Below are 23,154 nucleotides of genomic sequence, written 5' to 3' on the forward strand. Positions count from 1 at the left end.
AAAGTGAGAGAGGCAGAGACCAAAGTGAGACGGGGGGGGGGGGAGACGGTGGCGCGAGACAGATAATCTGAGAGGAAAGAGAAAGGGAAGGTAATAGGGATAGTAAGAGCATGCCAAAAGAGAAAGGCATGAGAAAGTCTGCGCTGGTAGGTCTGATCCTACGTGAGCCGATGAGATGGGTGACGGGTGAGGAGGGGTGAGAGATAAGAGCCAAAGAGGATTAGGGCCGTGAGAACCTTTGTTGTTGTGATCAGTGAAAAGCACTGGCTCTCAATGATCCACCTGACCACTTCAGCGTGCTTACAGCAGCAAATCTGCATGCGAGGGACGACAAGACACCTTCAGCTGCTCTTTGAAACAGAACGAGCCGCGTCTGCAGCAATCCAGGCAAAGTTTGGAAATGTCGCTGTGTATTTCAAAGCCTCCACAAAGTGCTGGAAATGAAAGACTGGGATGTCATGTGACTGCAAGCTGTGTCCAAAATCATTCGCTAGCCACCATGTGGCTCACTGTCGATGTGTTTACCATTTTCTGGCGTCGTCCACATGTCAAGTGAGAATTAGAAACTATAGAGGAGTCAAATTATTCCACTTCATAAAAAGTAGAGAGCAGTGGAGAGCTACCTACGTCATGCATTGCACAGGCAGGGCAAAAAAAAGGCGGATTTATATGATGAAATCAAGGTTTTGAGCAGTGTTCAAATTTAGTTTTTTCATTTTGTCACACATTAGCCTGTATTGTCCTCTACCTGGCCAACACTGGGGAGGGTGAGGTCACGTCCTCTGTGTTTTTAGCTGGGATTCTGCAGGGGAGTTGCAACTTTAGCGGAGCTAAGTGTTTGTCACTGGGCAGATAACGTACAGTGTACAGTTTTCACTGAAAACAGCTGCCTGACGTGAACGAAAATGACGCAATGAGAGCAGTGAGAGTGAACCAAAACAGTGTTTTGAGCCATAAAACCAAAACAGTGAGCTAAGAGACGTTGAAACGCTCCGTAAAGCTGAGAGGAACTGATAATTATCTGTGGGTTTGTCGCTAGGAGTGACAACTTTCATATACACCTAGTCATTTGATCCATTGTTAATAGAAAAATAACACAGCTTCAAATTTGACACTGCTCTCAGGTCAACATAATAAACAAAGGATCCAGTATTTTCCCACCAGAATTTTATTCCTGGCAGCGTGAAGAGGGCATTGAAACAGCGTTTAGACCTTCATGTTGGAAAATAAAAGAGCAATACCTTATTTCACTGGTCCAATAGTTTCCTGGAAAGAACGAGGTAATCTGGTACTAATTACTGGAAGAATAGAAACAAACGTCCGAGACACTTATTTGAATTGAAGTTTAGTTGAAGAATTTCCTTGACTGAAAGAACCACAATCCTGCACCCTGTTGCTCACTCACACTCACTTAGTTTTACGACGCCTCAGGACCAAAACACCATAAATAAAATGAAAGTGATTCAGAGCGTGCAGGAGTTTTTGGTTCTTTCTCAATAGGAACTTTGTAGACTTTGTTGCCTGCAGAGGAATTTCCTTGAAAATCAGCCCCGTTGTCTACACAGACATACTTGTATAATAATGTTAAAATAGTGAATGAGATCTGGAGTAAATGACTTTGGACAGAGCCACAGTCTCACTGACATGTGATTCAGTTCTGAGTGCCTGGACCCGCTGGTGCTCTACATTTTTCACTTTCATTTTGCTCTGTAAACAATAAATAACGCTTCAAAGACAGTGGAAAGCATCTTGGCAGTAATGGTGTTAAGCTGTTGGCTTCGGATAGAAAAGATTTAAGTGTTTTTCTATTGTTTTGGCATTTCGGTGTGGCTGGAGGATTTTTACAGATCAGAAAATGCTTATAGGATTGAAAAGTTATATACTCTTTATGAATATAAGCATTTAGTACGGTCATGTTTATTAAAGCCCACAAGGGAATGAAAAGTTACAATTTCTTCTTCTGTCATTTAATCTCCTTCAAAAATCTCCTGAGGAGTTAAGAATCTGCACATGGCTTTTCCAGCACACATATTACACCTGAATATGCGTGTTATGGCAGCCCCTAGCAGCTCGTACCCTACTGGTGCAGCCTTTCTCCAAACACCAGACACATAATTTACCTCAGTAGAAACAACATGAGCATGGGTGGTCAGAGATGGCATAGGACAGAGCAATGAATCAGCCAGGACTGAGCTGTTCTCTGTTTTCACAGAAAGGAGTGTGTTTCCTACATTAACTCTCTCTTCCCTCTGTGCTGTATAAATAGATAAAGATTGAGTAAGAGCGAGATGACTGTGGTCGGAGGGTTTAGGGTTATAAGGAAGTGGGCTCTGCTGTGAATAAGAGATAGAGCAGAAGGAAGCAGAGCTCTGCAGCAGGGAGAGCTCAGTCCAAAAATGTTGACCTCTGAGGTTCCTGCTCTGTTCTGTCTGCACGAGTCGGAAAGGGTCGCAACACCAGACCACAAATGACCCAAACACTGTTTCAGTTAAGGCGCCTGAACTCTGCCTACTTATAAAGCGTCAGCAAAAATGACCCTTTGACGTCGGCTAGGATCGAAAAATCTGATATTTTATTGTGAAAAAGACATTTCTCCCTGTGTGATGACATGACTTAAAGTTAACAGAGGATTATCTGTCCGCTTACATAAATCATCAGGCCTCATAAAGCTGTCATTCTTGGAAGTCACCTACAGTTTGAAATGTGACAGTCAACTTCCTATTTACATGCAGGATTGCTTTTGATTGGATGCTGCGAAAGATGTTTAGATGTTGTTTTTAATTATGCATCAAGATTTAATAAATCACTCATTTGAATCTAGCTTTTTGTTACAAAGGACTTCAGACAATAAGCTTTTGATGGATTTATGAGCATGTGGTGCGACTCTATCCTGGGGTGAAGCACACTCATGGTACTGTACAGCTCTGGACTTCTCACCTATTTTAGCTAAAAGGTCTTGAGTCTTAAACAATCTTAGTCTTGGCATTAAATACAAAAGTACAAAAAGGGCAGTGATTAGCGACATGCAAAGTTCCCTGAAATGAAATGCAACTTAAGACTGGACCGTTTGACACACGCCATCTTCAAGTCACGCGCGCAAAACTATGTTACCACAGAATCCAAGAAGTCTCATGTTGAGGTGGTATCAGAGGCTGGTTTCAGGTCTCATATACATTCTCAATTCCCCTTGGAATAGAGGAAGCTTGACCGCCTGCACGCTGGGATTGAAACGACACCAACTTCATCAGTTTACTCACTGAAGCTTCTGATAGAGCTGATGAGCAAAGGCTCACTGAAATGACACTGCATTGTTCCTGCACCTGTTACATCCCCACAGCAACGCCCTCAGTGGTCATTAACACCAACTGTTAATGCTGATCAGTTTCTGCAGCACGACTCTGTAACAGATAGAAGGTACCCAAACTTAAAGTATCTCCTAATGTACACACATACACCAGCTCACCTCCGCTCTCTCTGCTGCATAGAAAAAAAAAAAATCTGATTTCAGCAATCATCTTCTGACAGTCCGTTGGACCAGAAACCATACTGTCGTTCTCCCTGTGTGAAAGTGGAGATATGCAGATATCTGATTACTGGGGTGCAGACTGCGAGCTGCAGTGACAGCTGTGCCGCAGTGATAGGTGGGCGACACAGCAATGTTAACGTGTGATTGTATGCCAACGGGCAATATTGCCCAAAAGTTAAACTGCAGCCAACTTTTCCACACTGCCAACTGGTTGGTGGTTGTCACGCTGGCCAAAAGATCTGAGTGGTTCAACTCTAAGAGAAAATAAGTGGATTTTTAACAACTTCACATGACTAGTTGCTTGAGTTGTCTATATTAGAGTTGCAAGGTATAATATTTCAATGCCACAGCTGTCCACCTCCATCCTCTACCTCCTGCCTCATCTCCCGCAGACAGCTGTGTGTTGTGGAGGAGTGGTGTGTGCAGGGCAGAGGAGGGCCGGCCTCCGGGGAGGCTTGGAGTGGCCACTCCACGACCAGCCTGGAAGGCACTCGGGCAGCCGTGGTGCCTTTGTCTCCCAGTCCAATCTGGCCACCTCATCTCTCCCATCCATCCATCTCTCCCAGTGCTTCCTGCCTGTCCGTGTGCCTGCTGCAGCCTCTCACATTACAACAGAGCCAGACCTCGATGGCTGTTGCTCAGAGAGCAGAGAGAGTCCCATCTGGACCACAGGAGAGACTGAAGAGAGGCAGGAGGTGGACAGGGAGTAGGACAGCGACAGACCAGATGTATTTTAGTGGAGGCCAAAGCCTGGTTAAATCAAAGCTACTCTCTGCTTTGGTGCAGTAGTTTTCATTTTGGAGGGAAAAAAAAAAAAAGAATGCATTCCAAAGAGATGATCTCTTGCTAAATTTGTGATGCTTCAGGCAGAGATTTTAATGATCACATGTCCGATAGCACTCGGACTACTCAGAGATCTGAACTTCATTATTTCACACTAGCAAAACTATGATTTTTGTCTGACTCCTAAACTTTCACACAACTTTTCTTGTCAGATTTTTATCATCCGTTTGTGTCCTTTGTCAAGCAAAAATGCCAAAATTCTCTGCTTACAGCATCTCAAATGTGAGGATTTGCCACTTCTGTTTGCCATATGTGACAGTGAACAAAATATCTTTAAGTTTTGGATTGAAAAAAGGAATCGTAAAACGGTGCATCAGTTCTGATAAATTATAATTAACATTTTTTTCCTGTTTTCTGACATTTTCTACAGATAACGGTTTACCTTATTCATCAAAAAACTAATTATCTGACCAACACCTAATGAAAATAGTTTTTGTTCTAACACCAAACTGCATTGCAAGCGCTTCAGCACCGATGAGTGCAATAGAAAGTATTTGCCAGGTTTTGTTGGCACTTGCATCCTCACCCGCTGGAGACCACAGTTCACCCCCCTCCTGCATTCACTCACCACATCAGGCTGTTCGGGGGTGTGCAGACCACGCCCCGCAGGGTCGACGCTGCTACAAGAGTCCCCGAGCCACCTCAGACGTGTACACTCCTCCACGCGACGGGCGCGTGGCGGCCCAGCGAGGGAGAGCAGAGCGCGAGACTTTCCAGACCTCTGGGACGGTGGAGAGAAGAGAAAGATGATGATGATGATGAAGAAGAAGTGCGTTTGCGCTCCTCGACTAAGGACACGGACTGAAACAAGCGGAATTTTATTTTAGGCTGTATTTTGTGTAAAAGTGCGCGGTTTGTACAGGCAAGGTCAAATTTGGAAAAATAAAAAGAGTTGAAATTAAGTGAAAAGCAACGCCAGTGTACATATTTAATCATACTTTTAAATGAGTCGTCCGTGCGGTTCTTGTCTTCGTAGTTTGAGTTTGAGCAGCCGGTACAGTCTCCTAAAGCCTGCAGTGTTTCATTGTCTAACTTGTTGAAACAGCGGATAAAACATGGGAAATCTGTGTCGGGACTTAAACTTCGGGACAGGTCGCAGGAAAAAAAAAAAGTTTCGTGGCAGGTGTTTTCTGTCATACGAATGATTTTGGCATGACGAGAAAACGGGTAAATCATTTCAAATCAGCCTATATTTACTCAAAGAGCGAAGCGCAGCTGCAGGGCGGAGGATCAACAAGTCGACCGGAGCGCAGACAGTCCGACGCCGCGGCTGCAGGGCGCACTGCTGCTGGCTGCCAGCTCCGCTTTGTTTTCTAAACCTTATCTCCTGAACCCAAACTCCAAGGTTGGTGACCTTCGCTGCGACCGAGGAATGTCTTTGAGTCTCGGAGGGGCAAGCGAAACTTTAGAGAAACTTCAAAAATGAGCGGCTCTTCGCTTGTGCGTGGGCTGCATGGGAGAAGTTTGGCTGTTTTGGTCACAAACTTTTTTTTTTTTTTTTTTTTTTTTTGGTCCTCGCCCCTGGTGTTTACAAGGCATATGGTGAAATAATAAATAAATCCACTCGGCCATTCATTCATGAACTTTGGCAACCTTAAGCGAGGTTTAGCTGAGGTTGGTCATCATACTGTCACATCTGGAAACATCTGAAACATGTCTCACTGTTGGTCTGATCTTTAACATGCCTCAGAGAGGATGGACTCCTCCATCAATAAACTAGTTGAGCAAACACTTAATTTAACTTGGGTTAAACCTAATTTTCACACTACAAGTTCAGTATTCAATCATTAAAAGAAAAAAATCCTGATAGAGACCTATTAATGTTCTCAAAACTTAAAAAAAGACTTTTTCAAACCCAAATGGACAGACAGGTTTATAGAAAATAAAAAAGATGCCATTAATTTGGCATCTTCAGTGAGGAATTGGTTGATTTCAGTGGTGGAGGAAATATTCAATAGTAACACTGCAATATGTAAATACTCAGAAGTCCTGTTCATCACAGAAGCCACTTTAAATGTTAAAATCATGCAGAAAGCGACCCGTGTGGCTGTTATATATTAAATAACAGGATTCGTGTAATATGTGTATAGTGTATTTTTGTTTCTAGTTTAACGGTGCATTATATTTTATAAAATTTCCTATGTGAAATCTTCATGTGTGAAGTGACCGGGGACCATGGCTGTCAGATGTAATGTCCTAGAGAGCAGCCTGTTACTTTCCTCTGAATTGGAAGTGTAATGAAATGGAAATACTAGAGTAAAGTATAAGTATTCAAATTTGTACTTAAGCCTACAGTAGGCTACTGAGTAAATATGCCGACCACCACCGAAGAAGAAACCCACAGCGGTAAAACCTCCCCGGTCAGGTCCCCGGGTCGATCAGCTGAGAGCCGCCTCTGATTGACAACCCCGAAACCCCGTCTCCATGGAAACCGCCTCAGCGGCGCCGCGAGGGCTGGCTCGAGGGCTGCTGTGAATGGGGTGACGTCACGGCGCCGGCGCCAGAGAGTCTGCTCCAAAGACAGCGCGAGAGAGGGGAGAGAGGAGGAGGAGGAGGAGGAGGAGGAGGAGGAAAAGAGAAACAGGGAAGAGGAGAGAGAGGAAGGGCTGAGGTTGCCGCCGCTGCTGCCGCTGGAGCTTCGCTCGGCTTTGCACCGACGTGCTCTTGCGCCAATTCATCACCTGCCTGTCAAGCATCAGTCAGGGGCGTCGGGCGAAATGCACACAGCTGTGGGAGCGACAGGGAGACGGGGAGAAAATGGAAAAATCCTATCGCGCCAGATGTGGACACAGACTGCAGGAGTTCCAGATTATATTAGAAGTGCATAAAAAGCAGAACCGGAGAAGGTGTCCGCGCCTGGTGGACACAAGCGCGCGTAAAAACAATCACACAGATGGTGTTTTGCGGGATTGTGTAAAATACTGCAAAACATTTCACTGACATCCTCTCCGACTGGTTCGCAAAAGCATCATTATTTAGATTATTATAGGCTAGAGCAACTTTCTCTCTCCTCGCAGTAATCCAGCCTGCCTGCGCTCTTCATGCAGAGCCTACCTGCCTCTGCGGGCTGCGAGCTCCAAACTGCGTCTCTTTTTGTCCATTAGGATTATTCCGGCTTTTAGGATTTCCTCGTTTGTGTCTTTCATCTGAAATTGCCATAAAAATAAACCGAAAACTTCAACATTATAATCTTTTTCCTCTCTCGAGTCTGTCTGCATCCCGAGTTTTAGCAGCGACCCCCTCCTCGCCTCTTTAAAAAATTCATACATTTTATTTTATCGAGGAAATTTAATCCACGGAGAATAAAAAAATCGAGCGCATCAGAACAGTCCACAACTGCTCCCGGGGGCAATTAGTTAGTGCGGCATCAAACAACCTCCCACCTCCAGCTGAAGAATGAAGCGTGTAATTCCTACAAACAAATGGCTCATTCAGAAAACATTAAAGTGTCAATAGCAGTTAATCACCTCTTCACGTGCTCAGACATGAGCGCTGCATTTGGAGGCCGTGACTTAATGAACTTTGACACGCAACACACTCAGGTGACAATTAACAGTGAAGTGCACGGGACCTTTGCTGATGCCTTCACATAGATACGCGCAGCCACGCCAACACAATGAGGGGCGCGTGGCTGCGTTGGGAAGAAACTACACATTTCCAAGTGGAGTTTGGTGCGCGTACACACAAAGCTTTACATGACAATTGTTATATCTGTTACAGGCAGAAGTGCATTAAAACTATCCGTCAACTCCAAAGAATTTCTGATCTGTACTGTGGCGCACGATCTCCAAACTTCATGCTCCTCACTGCTGGTAGATAAAGAACAGACGATCCTAAGGTGCGCCAAATTACCGGATCATATATTTAAGACAAATATCACCACATGAGCTCAACTACATCCCCAAGCTTTATGTCCTCATGCGTAAAAAGCTATATATAAAAAAAGTATTTCTTATCTCTGGTCTGAGCATTTTTCTGTTCAAACGTTTCCCCGCTCAGTTTGCTATTCAGAGTCAGAAACTTGCCTTCACACCGGTCCGGGTTGGAGTGAATTAGGGATCATCAGGCGCGCCTGATATGGCACCTATCATCACCGCTGCACACCTCCAAAACCGCTCGTGTCAGCTAAATGTGTTGGTAGACAGCAAGCAGGAGAATGAGTGATGGCTGACAACAAACGATTGTTCTGTCTGTGAGAGAAGTTATCAGACATGAACTGTCGCGCTGTCGAACATGTGTATATGGATTTTGATTCTGACTGGAGCCCTTTTGATTTTTAAATCCATGTTTCCTGCCTGATCCTCACTGCACAACTACAAAATCAAATTTCAGCCGTGGGGGCGAAGGAACTGGCGCGTACTCGCACTTTGCCATAGTCAATTGACAGCAATGCGAATCATTAATTTTCTTGATCAGAAACAGGTAAGGGCTTAATTTTCCAAATTGCCCACCGGAGCTGCTGCTCAAGCGCCCTCTGGGTTCCGCCTCCAACATGCGTTGCCACTGGTAACGCGGCGGAGAAGGTGAGGGATGTGAGCACGGCGAGCCAATAGCGAAGCTGAAAGGCGTTGAGTGACGCGGCGTTCTCGACCACTCAGCGCGCTGGACCCGCCTCTGTCGCATGCCCAGCCTGCTGCCTATATAAAGCCCACTGACAGCTCAGTAATCCAGTCTCATCGCTGATCGTCTGGCAAAAGCAGGACTTAAAAGAAGCAAGACACCGACACACACAAACCCTCTCGCCTAACTCAACACTGACAAAATGAAAGCAATAAGCCCCGTGCGGTCCTTCCGGAAAAACAACGCGAATTTATCAGAGCACTCCTTGGGAATCTCTCGGAGCAAGACCCCGGTGGACGACCCGCTCAGCCTGCTGTACAACATGAACGACTGCTACTCCAAACTGAAGGAGCTGGTGCCCAGCATCCCCCAGAACAAGAACGTCAGCAAGATGGAAATCCTGCAGCATGTCATCGACTACATCCTGGACCTGCAGATTGCGCTGGACTCCAGTGTCGCACTCACCAGCCTGCATCACCCCGCGCGGCCGGGGCAGACTCCATCCAGGACCCCCCTGACTACCCTCAACACAGATATCAGCATCTTGTCATTACAGGTAATTACACCGTAGCTAAACAAGCGTCCTAATTGGGGGAACGATAGTCTGGTGTGTTGTGGAAGACATTTAGTTGATTTTTATTTGTGCGCAGAGCCAGTGCGCCTTTTGTAGCCTATGCGTAACTCGCACAAAATGGCTTGTTGGAAAAGAAAATGGCATGTTTTTGTTTTTTTTTTCTTTTGTGCAGAATCAGATCAGGAAGAGATTCGACCTACATTAACGCTGTTGCAACGACCGACACCTCAATCTGATGCTGCGTAAAGAATTAACATTTGGTCCGTGTGTTTGTTTGTTTGTTTTCAGTCCCCGGAGTTGCCATCAGAGCTGATGACAGATGACAGCCGGACTCTGCATCGTTAAAGCGGTAAGTAGGCTGTCCTCATGTCTGCTGCTGCATTCTGTCCAGGGCTCTTAGGCTCCGCTACAGCCTGTCTCCCAGTCTGCTGGAGCAGAATGGGCTAGAATTACCATTTACCAATCCATTTGTTCGCCGCTAATGTGCCTTCTCGTCTCGCGTAGCTGAAACGGTCCCAATATGTTTTTGCATGAGAATGCGCTGCAACGCTGGGGCGTCAGTTCATGGCGAGGCGCGGACAGTTGGCTTCACTTGATTGCATTTTTCTTTCCAATCAGGCTTTAAAAGCAGACATGTAGCCGTGTCTTAAAAAAAAAAAAAAAAAAAAAAAAAGAGCCACAACACGGGCGCCTCCAGGACTTCAGTGTGTCAGTGAGGTGACCCAGATTAATCAAATAATCGTGGGACTCATCTGTGTCCGGAGACATGTCGCTGGCTCACGTTTTGCATTGGAGTTTGGTGGAATAAAATGGAAGATACTGGCTCCAGGCTGCTTGGGTTACTGTATAGAAGTAGCAGTCGTCAGGGTTGTATTATACCCTCTTGTGTCTATAATGAAGAGCATCTGCAACAGGAAAATAATGGCTGTTTGGATTACTGCTACTACGATGTCTGCACATAATTGGTACAAGAAGTGGGTAGGCGCCAGCTGAGCGGCAATTACGCTGATTCTTCCCCAGATTGTAGGCTGAAGTTGTGCGAAAAGTGTGTGTGTGTGTGTGTGTGTGTGTGTGTGTGTGTGTGTGTGTGTGTGTGTGTGTGTGAGTCCCCCCTTCTTTCTCTCTCCCTCTCTCTCTCTCCCTCTCTCTCTCTCTCGCTGTGTGTGTGTGTACATCTGGAGCGCAGGGTTTGCTTAGTATTGGGAGTGTTTGGTTAAATGTTAAAAACTGCGGCTTCCTCCCTGGCGCCAGTCTGTCCGGATCTCTGCCCTGTTTGCATTTTCTAAACACGCCTCTCTTTCTCAATCTTTTGCAGGTGTTTGGTCAAGACGCAAAAACACACACAGGACCTGGGGAGCAGGACTTTCCCCCCTCCAACCTCTGTCCTCCAGGCCTGGATTTTTTTTTTTCTCCTCTTTTTTTCTGACGCTGAAATCAAGAGACTTTTGCTTATTATGGGACAATCTTATGTGATGTGTTTTCTGTTTGGACACTTCATTATTATTTAAGTTAAGACTTTTTTTTTTTTATCTGTGGGTCCTTTCTGGAAATGGAAGGCGCGTTATATTCCCGACAGTGGGAGGAAAACGAGATTATTGTCACAAGGATTATCCCCCCCTCTCTCATCCCTGTACCTCTCCTTGTTGAAGTCTTCGCTTTTTTTGCGGAGGTGGGAACGTGAATAGAAGACAGCTTGGTTAGTTACTGTAAAAAGTTTAGTCTTGTCTTGTCAGAATTGTTGGCACATGAAGGACTGGACGTTGTTTAAAAGAAAAAAAAAAGAAAAAAGTAAAAATGAAAGAATGAAACCGTGTGAACTCTTATCGGGAGTTTATCTTGTATAGTTGCAGGAATTTGAAACTTCTGCAAAAGTGTAATGTTGTACTTAATTATGCTGAAACTTTTTATAAAAGTAATGTAAATTGTACCTTTTTTATACAAAAATAAATCAAAAACGCAATTTGAACATGTTTCATTTTGGGGAAAGTGTACAGTTTTGGGGGGAGAGTGCGAGGATTCAGTGTTGGTGTCAGTGGCTCAAAGCAGCGCGTAAAACCGGTTTCCCAGCTGTGCGTCCAGCTGACTCTCTGCAGAGGTGTATAGCCGTGGCCGCGCTGTATGTACAGTGAACGTCTGACATACTTCACAAACAAATCCCACAACAAAGTGCCCTTATCAGACCTGCCCTACGTTGACCTGTCATAGTCACAGCGTCAACACTTCCTCGAGGCAAACACGGCCTGGAGGGATACGGTTGCATAAAAGCTTATTTAGGGCGCACTGACTGCACTTTTACTTTCTCACATGCTATGTTAAGTAAATAGGATTATACGCTTTAGCGTGGCAGCCTGAGCCATTAAAGCAACGAAACAAAATAGTAAGCAATTCTGGAAATGTAACTAAAACTGGGCCGGTGATCCGTAACTGATTCTAAAAGTAAGGAGTAGTAATTTCCTTAATTTCTTATTTTTTAAAACCGTGATTTAGTTGGGTTTGTGTTGCCTAATTCATCTCTGAAAAAAATGTTCTGTCTTGTGGCACAACAAACGCTGGTGTCCAATGTTCGCTTGATCAGCCGGATGACATGAGCAGCGGGAGCACCTGATGACGGTGAACTTTGCTGCTTATCAAAAAATGAGCAGGTAATACGATCAGAGTGAACCCGGCGGTGGTGGGATGGGCTGCTGGGATGATTCTACTTCAAATCAACTGAAGTTAAATGCCCTGAATTTGGATTGTTATGCCGTGCGCTCTGTACTGAAAAGGTATGATGGCTGTGGTTAGAAAGGCGGGGTAATATGGCAAATATGGGTGACACAGTGTTGTAAAAACCCACCTGTCAATCATCTCTGTACCAGCCAGCGTGGCCTCTGAAGCTATGGACTCACGTTTGATGATTTCACCCCAAGCACCACTTTATGGGATGTTTCTTGTTCAGGTGTGTAAAATTTATCAACGCCTCACTCTTCGCCTGATACAACACATGAAAACTATGAATCCACTTGTACTTCAACAGCCACCTCAAAAGACCCGCACACGACTTACAGTCAGTGAGCTGAAGTTGTTACCTTCAGTGGTTTATAATGCTGACAGGCAGCCTGCAGCACGTTTGTATGGAGAGTGCGCCATCTATCGGAGGATATAAAAATCCTGTCTCCCGTTGCATGCCACCCCTCTTTTCCCCTGAACTGCACCGGATAAAATATTAAATTGCTGTAGAGAAGACTCTTAGTTTAAATATTGTGGTTTATTTACAAGCTATATTTGCCTCCACTGAGGCTTCGCTCCACAAACAGCTGATTTTCCTGCAATAAAAGACAAAACATGAGGACAATATCAAGGGTCCACACAGAAAACTCTTTAATGTTTCACAAAACACCATTTCACCAGGAAGACAATCACCACTTCAGAGACTAGCGCATGCACCTCTTCTGTCACAGAAACTAACAGCACACCGCACCACGTTGTCTACATCACCATCTATCTGAAATGTTCTAACTACCAAACACAGCACAGCACGAAACACTTCACAGACACAAGTCCTCCATAACACTGAGCTTTTTCAGTTGAGGCTACATTTCCTGAAAAGCACTTTTTTTTCCATGTAACATATGATGCCCAGAACATGTAACATTTCATCACTGAACACACCAAACAGCACCACATTCACAAGAAATGACACTAAAACGATCCAAACATGTGGAACAGCAAAAGGCCTTGTAACATTAAAAGAAGTTAAAGCGATTCCAAGTTGACCTGACTGATGGGTGTGTCTTTAGATTTGGTGATTTCTATTTTTACTAACCAACTAATCAACAACTAATCAAAGCTTTTGAATGCACAGACACACTTCCTAACAGTAGAACACACGTCTCTAATTCTTTGGAACATGCCACAACATCGACACTATAATAAAGTCACCGACAACATCAAGAACAGAAGTCTACGTGACCCTTCTCAGAATAACAAGCAGCTTCTCAGAGGACACTCTCCCGCTCATCTCCCAGGCTGATGGTGCGCAGGTTCTGGTTGTGGATGGCGGCAGTTGTGGTGTTGACGGTGGTGCTGCCGGGGGTGATGATGACAGCTGGCGAGACGTCGATGCTGGAAGAGGGGATGGTGGACTCTGTGCCTGTGATGTTAGCTGGCTGCTGGTGGCTGTTGTTGGTGTTGGTGTTATTGGTGGTGGTGTCGTTCATGTTGTTATTGAGGGTGGCGTTGCTGGCGCTGCGGTTGAGGTTGCTGACCCCACTGGACGGCCACCCCTCGTCTGGACTGCTGGCCATTAGGCTGGCCTCGGACGGAGCCTCGGAGCAGATGGACATGCGGGCCACCGTCGCGTCCTGCAGGCCGCTCAGGCTGCTGGGGAGGAGGCCTCTCTTCTTCACCAGGCCCTCCAGCTCCAGTTCAATCAGGCTGTGCTTCAGGGCTCCTCTCTCTCCGTCAGTGTCTCCTTCAGCCTCCTCCAGGGAGCGGTCCGAGGAGCTGTCACTGGAGCGCATTCCTGAGTCGGACGAGTCCTTCTTATCCAGGGCGATTTCGGCGAGGAAGCCAGGCTTGGTCAGCAGCCCAGTGGGGTGGGAGCCTCTGTGGGAGGGCAGAGCACCAGCCTCTTTGTGGAGGAGAGGTGTGGTGTTGTCAGCTTCTTCTGGGCCAGAGTCTTCATCGTTGGGCAGCTTGTGGTACAATGCCCCGGCTCCCTTCTTCCTGGTGCCTGGGGTCCTGGAGGATGCGCTGTGGTCCAGCTTTTCATCCTCTTCACTGATGGGATCTAGAAGCTGGGCATCGGTCCCTGAGGGGAAGTCTGTGGCATCGCAAGCCTTGGAGCCTCTCTTGGTGAAGGACTTGCGGCTGTCTTGGTCAGCTCCTTCCTTGGCCTGAGGAGAGAGAAGAGGAGAACATGAAAATATACAGTATCTTTTTTGTTATTGGCTGAGAGGCCTCTGAAGAGGGGACTCCTGTCTCTCCTTTATGTGCCAAGAGAAACAAAGCGTATATGATAATTAAGAAACGCAAGCAGCAGCGATCTTCTCTTTCCCAGCCCAGAATAAGACCTGTGTCGTTGCACAGGCCAGAGGAATAAAATGTTTAAAAAGGCAAGTTTAGAAACTACGTCTGCATAAGTTAATGACAGCAGTCACCACAAGGTATTTTTCTGTAGTGTGCCAGCGGGAGCTTCTACTCTGATTCGACTGAACTATTTATGCTTTCAGTGACGCAATGACAAAAACTCAAGAGTGTACTTGTGATTGTCCACCCACCCCTTTGTCCTCTGAGCTGGCAGCCTGAAGGAACTGTCCCGGGTGGGGCTGCACGGGCCTCTCTCCCCCACTGCCGGACATCTCCAGCTGGGCCATCTGAGCGATGTACTCCCTGTAGGCATCATGATACTCAGCCTGCTGCTTGTCTGTCAGCTTGCAGATGTCATTGGAGGATTCCTGAGAGTTGAGGCTGGACATGCTTGAGGTGCGGTGATTTGCCACCTGACAGGATGAGAGGAAAAGGTGAACATAGTTTGCTGAGGAACATATTTATGCTAAAAGTCACCGCAGAGTGAGGGCGAATGGTTGTGTGTTGATTACCTTAATTGACACCTGAATATAATAAATATAAGAATGTGGCACTTACAACAGTGCTTAAAAATGCTATAATTACATTAGTAACCAATGAAATACTCAGAATGTGAGAATTGGATAGTGAGAAAGTTACTGGCAGACGGAGGCAATGAAAGTGTGGTGTGTTTTCAGTGTCGGATGACTTGAATTTAAAAAAGATCACAAAGTGAGACCATATAAAATAGCAGCAGAGCCAGCTGTCTACGCGTGACTGTTTTGCTCGTGTCTCAGAGATTTTGCAAATTGGGAATAGGGAAGGTGAAAATAACAAACAGGGGGCCCCTTGACACCTTTTGGCACGCCGCAGTGTGTGTGTGTGTGTGTGTGTGTGTGTGTGTGTGTGTGTGTGTATTTTTAATTCTGCCATGTTCAAGAGCGCCATAAGCTTCCTCTGCCGTGCTCTTTTCTCACTCAAAACCACACTGAAGTGAAACCATTGAGTTCACCAACACACTGGCTTGGTTGCAGAGGACTTGTGGCCTTGCGACAGTTTGGGTTGTGTGACCTTGTGATCCCATTTGCAACTGTGCATGCTCACACATATGCTTAGACCATTTTCAATATCTCTAATCTCTCTGCAAGTGCGAGAATGTGTATACACACAGACACGCAGTTCAGTGTCTACTGTTGTGGTGTATTTCACGCTAAGCTCTGAACAGGAAGGCTGACCGGCCAGTGTGAGCTGTTGCTGTGTCTCGGAGGCTCCTCCAGCCCTGCTCCGCTGAGCTCCTCGAAGCTGAGGTTGAGGCTGAAGGCCGCCGCTTCATGCTGGGCTCCCCCTGAGCGTCTGCTGGGCTCCCCGTGGTGCACGCTGCTGCCCTGCTCGCTAGCAGCTCTGGACTCATCCTGTAGCAGTGCCTGGCTTTCAGCAAGGCGTTGATCCATCACCTGCAAAAAAAAAAAGACATCGTAATATTTCAGAAGTCATTTGACTTTTGTTTCAGGACATAGAACTAATGGAAAAACACGTTTTTCAAAGCATGTGACATACAAAACAAGTATGACAGACAGAAACAACAAAAACATGAGCTAGAAAGGGTGAGCTGTTCCTTAAGTAGAGCTATTCAGCTGTCCACTCCTCCCTGACAATAACCTCCCTTCATCCAGATATCAGTCAGCCATCTTGAACCAGATGTCTGTGCTGGCTGCGTCCTGGCAACACAACACTGGTTAGTGCACAGAGCTGTGAGGCCACTGCACTTTCCAGCTGCTCATACGTGAGCGCTGCTTTGGATCTCCTGTAAAACACCAATCCAGAGCCCTGGTTTGGTATTAGGAGCACAGACTGACATCTGATGGAGTGGAGCCGGCTACATGTGTTAGTGATTTCAGCCCCGGCTCAGCCGACTGGACTCCTGGCTGACTGACTCGTGCCCTTCTCGTAATACGGATTATAAAATCTCCATCCCAATATCTCAGCTGCAGCACAAGATGTCGTATTACGAGATGCTGTCTTGCTTCTTTTTAGAATAAACAAGAGATGACATGTATCAACAGGAGGGCCCCGGCAGGGCTGAGAGCCTGTAGTATCACGGAGTGAGGAGCATGTTTGCAATTACAAATCTATTACAGGCCTTTACTCTAGAGGCAGGGTTTTCAGACTTATTACTCAAAGGTCTGCATCTGATTTTAATTTATTATGACTAACAATAACAAAATAACATCTAATCAATTAATCAACTTCACATCTCTTGTCATTGGGCAAGCATGAAATTGTTGGGGCAGGACTTTTAAATTAAAAAAATGTAGGCCTAATTAGCCTTTTACTGTTTAATATTTTCACTTTCTTACCAAGTTAATGTTATTTTTATGAGCCTTTATGAGTGTGAACAGTCTCCATAATGATAACTAGATACTTAACTAGAAAAAGCTTTCAGACCTCAACCAAAGAGGCAGTCAGTGTTCAATACAAAACCCACAGTTCAACTACCAATGAATAAGTCCTTATCTCAACTAAAAACTCCCAGGAAGCAAACGAAAACCTCACTCTGAGACTGAAAACAACAGTTGATCAATGAAAATAAACCCAAGTGATGCCTCTTGCTTCTAATAGACAAGCTAAGTGAGGCTGCCTGAGTATCTGTAGAGGGGGTGAACTATGAATTACGGACTTTTTGGCTTGTTGCCAGAGGATGGCAAGCTAAAGACGATGACTATCAGGACCGACTGGACCTCTTCCACTGGTGATTAACATTAGATGCACAGATTTTCTGAATTCATTAATATTCTGCTGTTCGGTCTGGATGTGGACCAAGTTCTGGACACTGAGAAACCTGCTCTGGAGTAATGAAGGACAAGTTGTTATTGCTGTGGTGGAAAAAAAAAATCTTCCATCCTATTTACACAATAAAATATGACATGTAGGATGTCAACAATATTAAACCAGACTGTGTGGCAAGTAAAGAAGAGAAATTTAGTCTTACCATTGCCCTGAAGAGCTGCCAGTCACCGAAATTCATCTCCATCTCCTTCTTCAGCTCATCCAGGTTGCACTGAGACAGCACTCGACCATTTATATTTGCCTGCAATGGAAAGGGAATAGAGTTGGCTCATTGATTGACGTTATTAACGTGTGCAAAGTAGCATCAGGCCAAAAAGCAACACAATCAAACGAGGAAAAGAGGCTACACAGAGAGTCTGAAAAGAAAGCATAGTTAGACCACATGGAGCAAATTCTGAATGTCACTGTCAGACGCACCTTCTTGATGGTGGAGGTGTACTGAGGCAGCATGCTGGGGTCGATTCCATCTATCTGTTTGACACGCTCACACATTGCATCTGTGGTCATAGAGCTGAGCAGGACCGCAGGAGAGACCTACACACACACACACACACACACACACACACACACACACAATTAAGATATAAACAGCATATTCTGGGTGTTTTTGTGAGTTAAGGTTACCAGGGCAAACTCACACTCTGTTAGACCAACTCATCACTCCTAACACATTGATTAGGGCAAAATGAGCAACAATTCCTGGCATAGGGACGTGCAGGCTTGTTACTGTGAGGCACACAGAGGTGCAAAACCACAATCCCACACAGTAATTCTCTCTATCAGTCACACAGTGTAAGTGTAAAAGTAAACAAAGCTGCCAACATATCCAAATACGCTGTTACCTGCTCTTATTCTTTTTCTGGGTGTATATACAAGCACATAAAGTGTGCTGACAACACTTAAGGGATGGAGTCTGTAAGCCTGTGAGTCGCTGTTGAGCCGAGCCACACTGAAGCGGTGGTCGCCAAGCAGCTCCGAGGCCTGATGTGACTAATACCAGTGGCCCGTTGATGCTGTGTAAGGCCTCACACACACAGCCAACATGCCACCCGCTGGCGCACAAACTAAACAACCCTCCCCCTCTCCCTCCCTTTCTGCTTCTGCTTGTCTTTATGAACCCTCACTCTTGTTCCTTCCCTCCCTTCCTTCCTTCCTCTCACATTCCTTCGCTCTAAGCCTCCTGCACTGACCTCCTACTCTCTATTCCATCACTCCATTTCTCTCTCTCCTCCATCTCTTCCTCCCACTCCCTCGCCATCTCTGCTCTCTCTCCCGGGCTATTAACACCATTAAGACATGGCTTCAGACTAAGCCCCCTGGCTTTGTTTCTGGTTTCGAGGGACAGAAGAGCAGAGCTTAGTCGGACTGTGAGTGGTTGTTAAACAGAAAAACAAGCAGCTCAACACAATACAGCACACAATAGTAGGTGCCAACTTCCTGTAGTGGTGGGCAAGAGGATGAAGACTGACACTCGGGGACTTTAAGCTACTGTTCATGTCCACACAGCTGAGGGTTTACTCTAGAACGAAACTATATTAGTGAATCTACGGAACTACTACAAGACGTGAAGTTTTGTGTTTACTTCTAGGTGATGAGTCTCTAACATCTCTGTCTACAGCATGCTTGGTAGTATTGTACCAGTGTGTTAGAAATGAGGTACGTGGGAAGATGGAGGAAAGGGTTGGATGAGGAGGTGAAAGTAGCCATGAAACCAAAGGTGTACCTGCTTGAATTTGTAAGGCAGCGACTTTAAATGCTTGATAAAGGAGACAAAAAGAAGCAGACAGACAAATAGTCAGACAAAAATACACACAGAAACATGTAGGATAATGAAGCCGGGACTGTACCTGTGAAAAAAATAGGAGGGAGGACAGACAAGCGGAAAGACACTAGCACGCATGTTGAACTTATCATCGGGGGACAGGAGAGACACTGACAACAGAGCAGACTGACATTTATCTGTCTTGCAGCAGGGGAGGACACGGCTCTTTTACAGCAGCCGCACGTCAAACTGAAGAAGAGGCTGCTGGAAGCAGAATTATTGCACAAGGAGATTTTGTTTTTGCAGGAGTCAGCAGGCTTTTACAGCCATAATCTTTGCAGACGAGACAGAGACAGAGAGACAGACCCGCTAAGAGAATGAGACATCTTTCACTCCACGCAGAAAAAGCAGAAGTTCCAATACAGGGAAGGCCTCGAATACGACTCCTCGATTCAGAGTGCAAAGCGTGTATTCTAAGAACGTGCGAACGCGTGAATGTCTGCGTGTGTTTGTGTGAACCCTCCCAGTGTGTGTGTGTGTGTGTGTGTGTGTGTGTGTGTGATAAGACTGTAATTACAGCTGGGCTGAGCTCAGGGCTGGGCAGAAGGATGGGGAAGAGGAAACAGAGCTCTGTGAGGGAGGAAGCGTCTTGGTAAGGAGATAAGCTCTACCAGCGCTGGGCTCATTGTCAGCGTGTGTGTGTGTGCGTGTGTGTTGCCAGCCCCAACAGTTGCTCTGATGATAATCCCGGCAGCCCGAGGAATCCATACTTACACTTATATCAGCTAAGCAATTACACTGGGCTAGGCCCGCTTACATATCCAAAAGACTCGCACAAATGAGCGAGCGTGCGCACACATCCACATTCACAGATTTGCAGAAATACAGGCACATGTGAACACTACACAAAGAGATCAAGTGTGAACCTGAAAGGGATAAGATGGGCTAATGTACATAGAGAAGTCAGAATGGGATGACACTGTGAAAATTTATACTTGGGAGGAAAGGAAACAAAAGCGGAGGGGGAGATATGAGGAACAAAAGAGGGTGTAAAAATGTAAAAAAGCAATGAAAGTTTGAAGAAAAGGAGGAAGATGGAAGCGAAAATTTAAAGACAGACAGAGAAGGGAAGGGACATTACGTAGTGATCTATATTCAAATCTTTCATTCAGCTCCTTCAAATGCTTGCTGGCAGAGCCCTGATAAGTGGCTTTGTGGAGCAGAAATCTCCTGAGTAGTGTTATCTTCAAATTGTTCTAAATAGTGGCTGCTTTCTCGAAAAAAATGTGTGAATATCTTCACTTCTCGTCAATGCAACTCCATGCAATCCTGAAGTGACAACACTCATGTCCATTTATAAGAGAATGGGAACTGCTACTGCGCCAAAGGCAGAGTTAATGTCATTCAGCGTGCTATATTTACATATGCTGAAGTTTGTGGCAAAATGCACCTCTCTTGATGGTTAGCGGTCACACAGGATGCAGCTTAAGTATTTATTGTCAGCATTCTGCAGCGAGTCTATATTTATCCTTGCGCCTCTTACAGCAACGAAATGAATAGTCTGTCAGACATATAGGCGTGCATTTTATACATGCAACACATGAGATGACAAAGAGGTTTAAGCATCAGGTCAACACGCAGATAATGAAGGACTAGGTGCGTATTTGTACACACGCAGGGCTAGACAGGTGTAACTACGTGTTACCATAGCAGGTTCAGAGGGACAGGAGGGCAGGCCTTCTCTGGTATCCTCTGCAATAACATCCTGATATGGGCACAGAATGGAGACAAGGAGTGTATGGAGAGAGATGAAAGCTGAGTTCATTATCACTCAGTTCATGGAAAAACCTCTCACTGCTTTACTCTGAGTTTGGGCTCGCAAACCGAGAACCGCCAGCTTCAGGAGCTGGGCAGATGTTGGGGTACAGGGACAGTGAGAAGAGGGAGATGTTCAATTAATAAGGAGGTAGAATGTAAAGGTAAAACATATGACATCACACTGAGGAAAGGGAGACAAGGGGGACGGAGGAGAGAGGTACGCCAGAGAAGAGGAAGTACTAAGAAAAGAAAAGAGGTCACACTTTGTGGTATGTTCATGCAGTTGGTCGACACAATGGTACTGACAGCCTATTAAACACTGAGTGATACAACAGCACTATATCCTGAGCCTTTGTAAGTGTAATTATATTCAGATAACGCATAATAAAAATGGATCCCTTCACTGGTTTTATTTTTAATAGTAAAACAATGAGAGCAAAACCAACTGTTTCAACTTTCAATCACTTCAACCACACTAACAATGCTGAATTATATAGATATGTATTATACATATAAATACTACTACAACTTGCATATCTGCAGCTGTAAAGGTCTAGTCCTCATGAATCTACCACTGCTTCTTTACTTACAAGTCCACTGGTGTTGTCCTTAAGTTGACCGGGTGGTTTATTCAAGGGGCGCGAGGATGTGGGGACATGGTGGGAGTAATGCCGTGGCAGGTGATACACATGATGGGGGAAATAAGGCTATGAGGGTAAAAGAAAAGAATGTACAGAAGAGGACGGGGAGGGGAGAGGAGGAGGTGGAAATAAAATGAAAATCGTATGAGGGAGGTCAGGCACACAAAAATTCAAGAAAGGGTCTCTTTAAAACAGTGTGGCTGTTTGTGGCTGTGGAGGATCAGTGAGGTTCACTCAGGTGGCAGGAACTGCACCTTCTGTCGGACATCTCTCGACTGATTATCTAAACATTTAGTCCCTTTCCGGTCTCACCCGGTTGTAGAAGGGGTGCTGGGGGCCCGTCATCCCACTGAAGTAGGCACTGTGGGGCTGAGGGGGGATGTGTCCGGCGAAGGAGCCTGTCGGGGAGCAGGCGGAAGAGTGCTGGCTGTAACCTGACTGAGGACGGGGCACTGAGTCCTGCAGGGGCAGCGTGGGATAGGTCACTCCTCCCATGTGCATCTGCTCCCTGGCCGCACGCACATCTAAGAGAGGAGAGAGCCGGGGGAAGAAAGAACAAGAGGGAGAGAGAGGAGAAGGAAGTTTTTATCTGCGTTGCCGACGATCACGTCTTGGCTATGACTATAAAGACCCTTCAGATCCACCCACGCATCAATAATTTAGCTTTATTTCATCATCTCAAGAGAGTTTAGACAGTTGTGAATCCACAGAGAAAAATCCATATCAAACAATCAATGCACATAGAGGAAATTCCTTGGTTCTCAAAGTGCTGTGGGAAATACAACAAGTCCCCGTCCAAAATAGAAGACGAATAACTAAATGCTGCAGAGAAAACTGCCGCAGATGTTACAATTACCATGATCTTCAACTATGAATTCCATTCTCACTTTGATTTCTATTACTCCGTTTGCTCACAAACCAGCAGGCGTGCTGATATTCTGCCTTTTCCAAATGATATGCCAGCCACGTGATGACTCTGGCACATGGCCCCTTGCTGTCCCTGACAAATAAATTCACCCATGTAAACAAACAAAGCAGACCATGTGAACTATCAGCATAAGTACTTTGCCACAATTTTTTTTCACATAAATCAATCAGACCTCGAGAGGAGTCGAGTCGGAGCGGAGGAGGGAGCTTTGGTAAAACCTCTCAAATTAAAGTTAAATAAGCCCGGAGACAGAACAGAGTGGCTCTGTGTGGCTGGCAAGAAAGTACGAACCAGAAACAGAAGCAGGCACCAGAATGTCTCCTGGTTATACAAGTGGCTGCTGAATGACACGCTGAGTGAGACCCAATCCAGCCTGCGAACACAATGGGGGCCTTATGATGTGAGTCAGGCTCATGGGCGGGTATCACTGACAGCACTGCCCACTGGCTGGCCACAGGACACTGGGCACCAAGTACCGACTGGCCGCGGAGGGAGTGGAGGGAGCGGGATGACTGGGTAGGAGCATTGGTCACCTTCCGCTCCCTGGGGACACGTGTGGAGGTGAAAACACCCACACACTATTGAGCACACACACACGCACAAATA

General features: G+C 45.8%; 2 protein-coding genes across 5 annotated transcripts in view; one reads left to right on the top strand and one right to left on the bottom strand.

The window, feature by feature from the left end:
* Positions 1 to 9,038: 9,038 nt before the first annotated feature.
* Positions 9,039 to 11,463, top strand: id2a (inhibitor of DNA binding 2a). Its single transcript, XM_076749251.1, has 3 exons — positions 9,039 to 9,485; positions 9,792 to 9,852; positions 10,819 to 11,463. Exons 1-2 carry the CDS (start codon positions 9,132 to 9,134, stop codon positions 9,846 to 9,848), a joined length of 411 nt encoding a protein of 136 aa, XP_076605366.1. The 5' UTR covers positions 9,039 to 9,131; the 3' UTR covers positions 9,849 to 9,852; positions 10,819 to 11,463.
* Positions 11,464 to 12,840: 1,377 nt separating this feature from the next.
* Positions 12,841 to 23,154, bottom strand: part of kidins220a (kinase D-interacting substrate 220a) — a 46,744-nt gene continuing 36,430 nt past the window's right edge. Inside the window, exons 25-32 of one of the 4 annotated variants that reach the window (XM_076748893.1) lie at positions 21,933 to 22,144; positions 21,570 to 21,686; positions 19,123 to 19,155; positions 17,817 to 17,933; positions 17,542 to 17,640; positions 15,788 to 16,006; positions 14,765 to 14,986; positions 12,841 to 14,380 (exon numbers count right to left, since the gene is read on the bottom strand). In XM_076748893.1, coding sequence (XP_076605008.1) covers positions 13,481 to 14,380; positions 14,765 to 14,986; positions 15,788 to 16,006; positions 17,542 to 17,640; positions 17,817 to 17,933; positions 19,123 to 19,155; positions 21,570 to 21,686; positions 21,933 to 22,144 — 1,919 coding nt within the window. In that variant the 3' untranslated portion in view covers positions 12,841 to 13,480. The remainder of the gene's footprint in view (positions 14,381 to 14,764; positions 14,987 to 15,787; positions 16,007 to 17,541; positions 17,641 to 17,816; positions 17,934 to 19,122; positions 19,156 to 21,569; positions 21,687 to 21,932; positions 22,145 to 23,154) is intronic. The other 3 variants (XM_076748895.1, XM_076748894.1, XM_076748896.1) reach the window with 3 other exon arrangements.

This window comes from Chaetodon auriga, chromosome 14 (assembly GCF_051107435.1).
Source record: "Chaetodon auriga isolate fChaAug3 chromosome 14, fChaAug3.hap1, whole genome shotgun sequence".
In the NCBI taxonomy this organism is placed as follows: Eukaryota; Metazoa; Chordata; class Actinopteri; order Chaetodontiformes; family Chaetodontidae; genus Chaetodon; species Chaetodon auriga.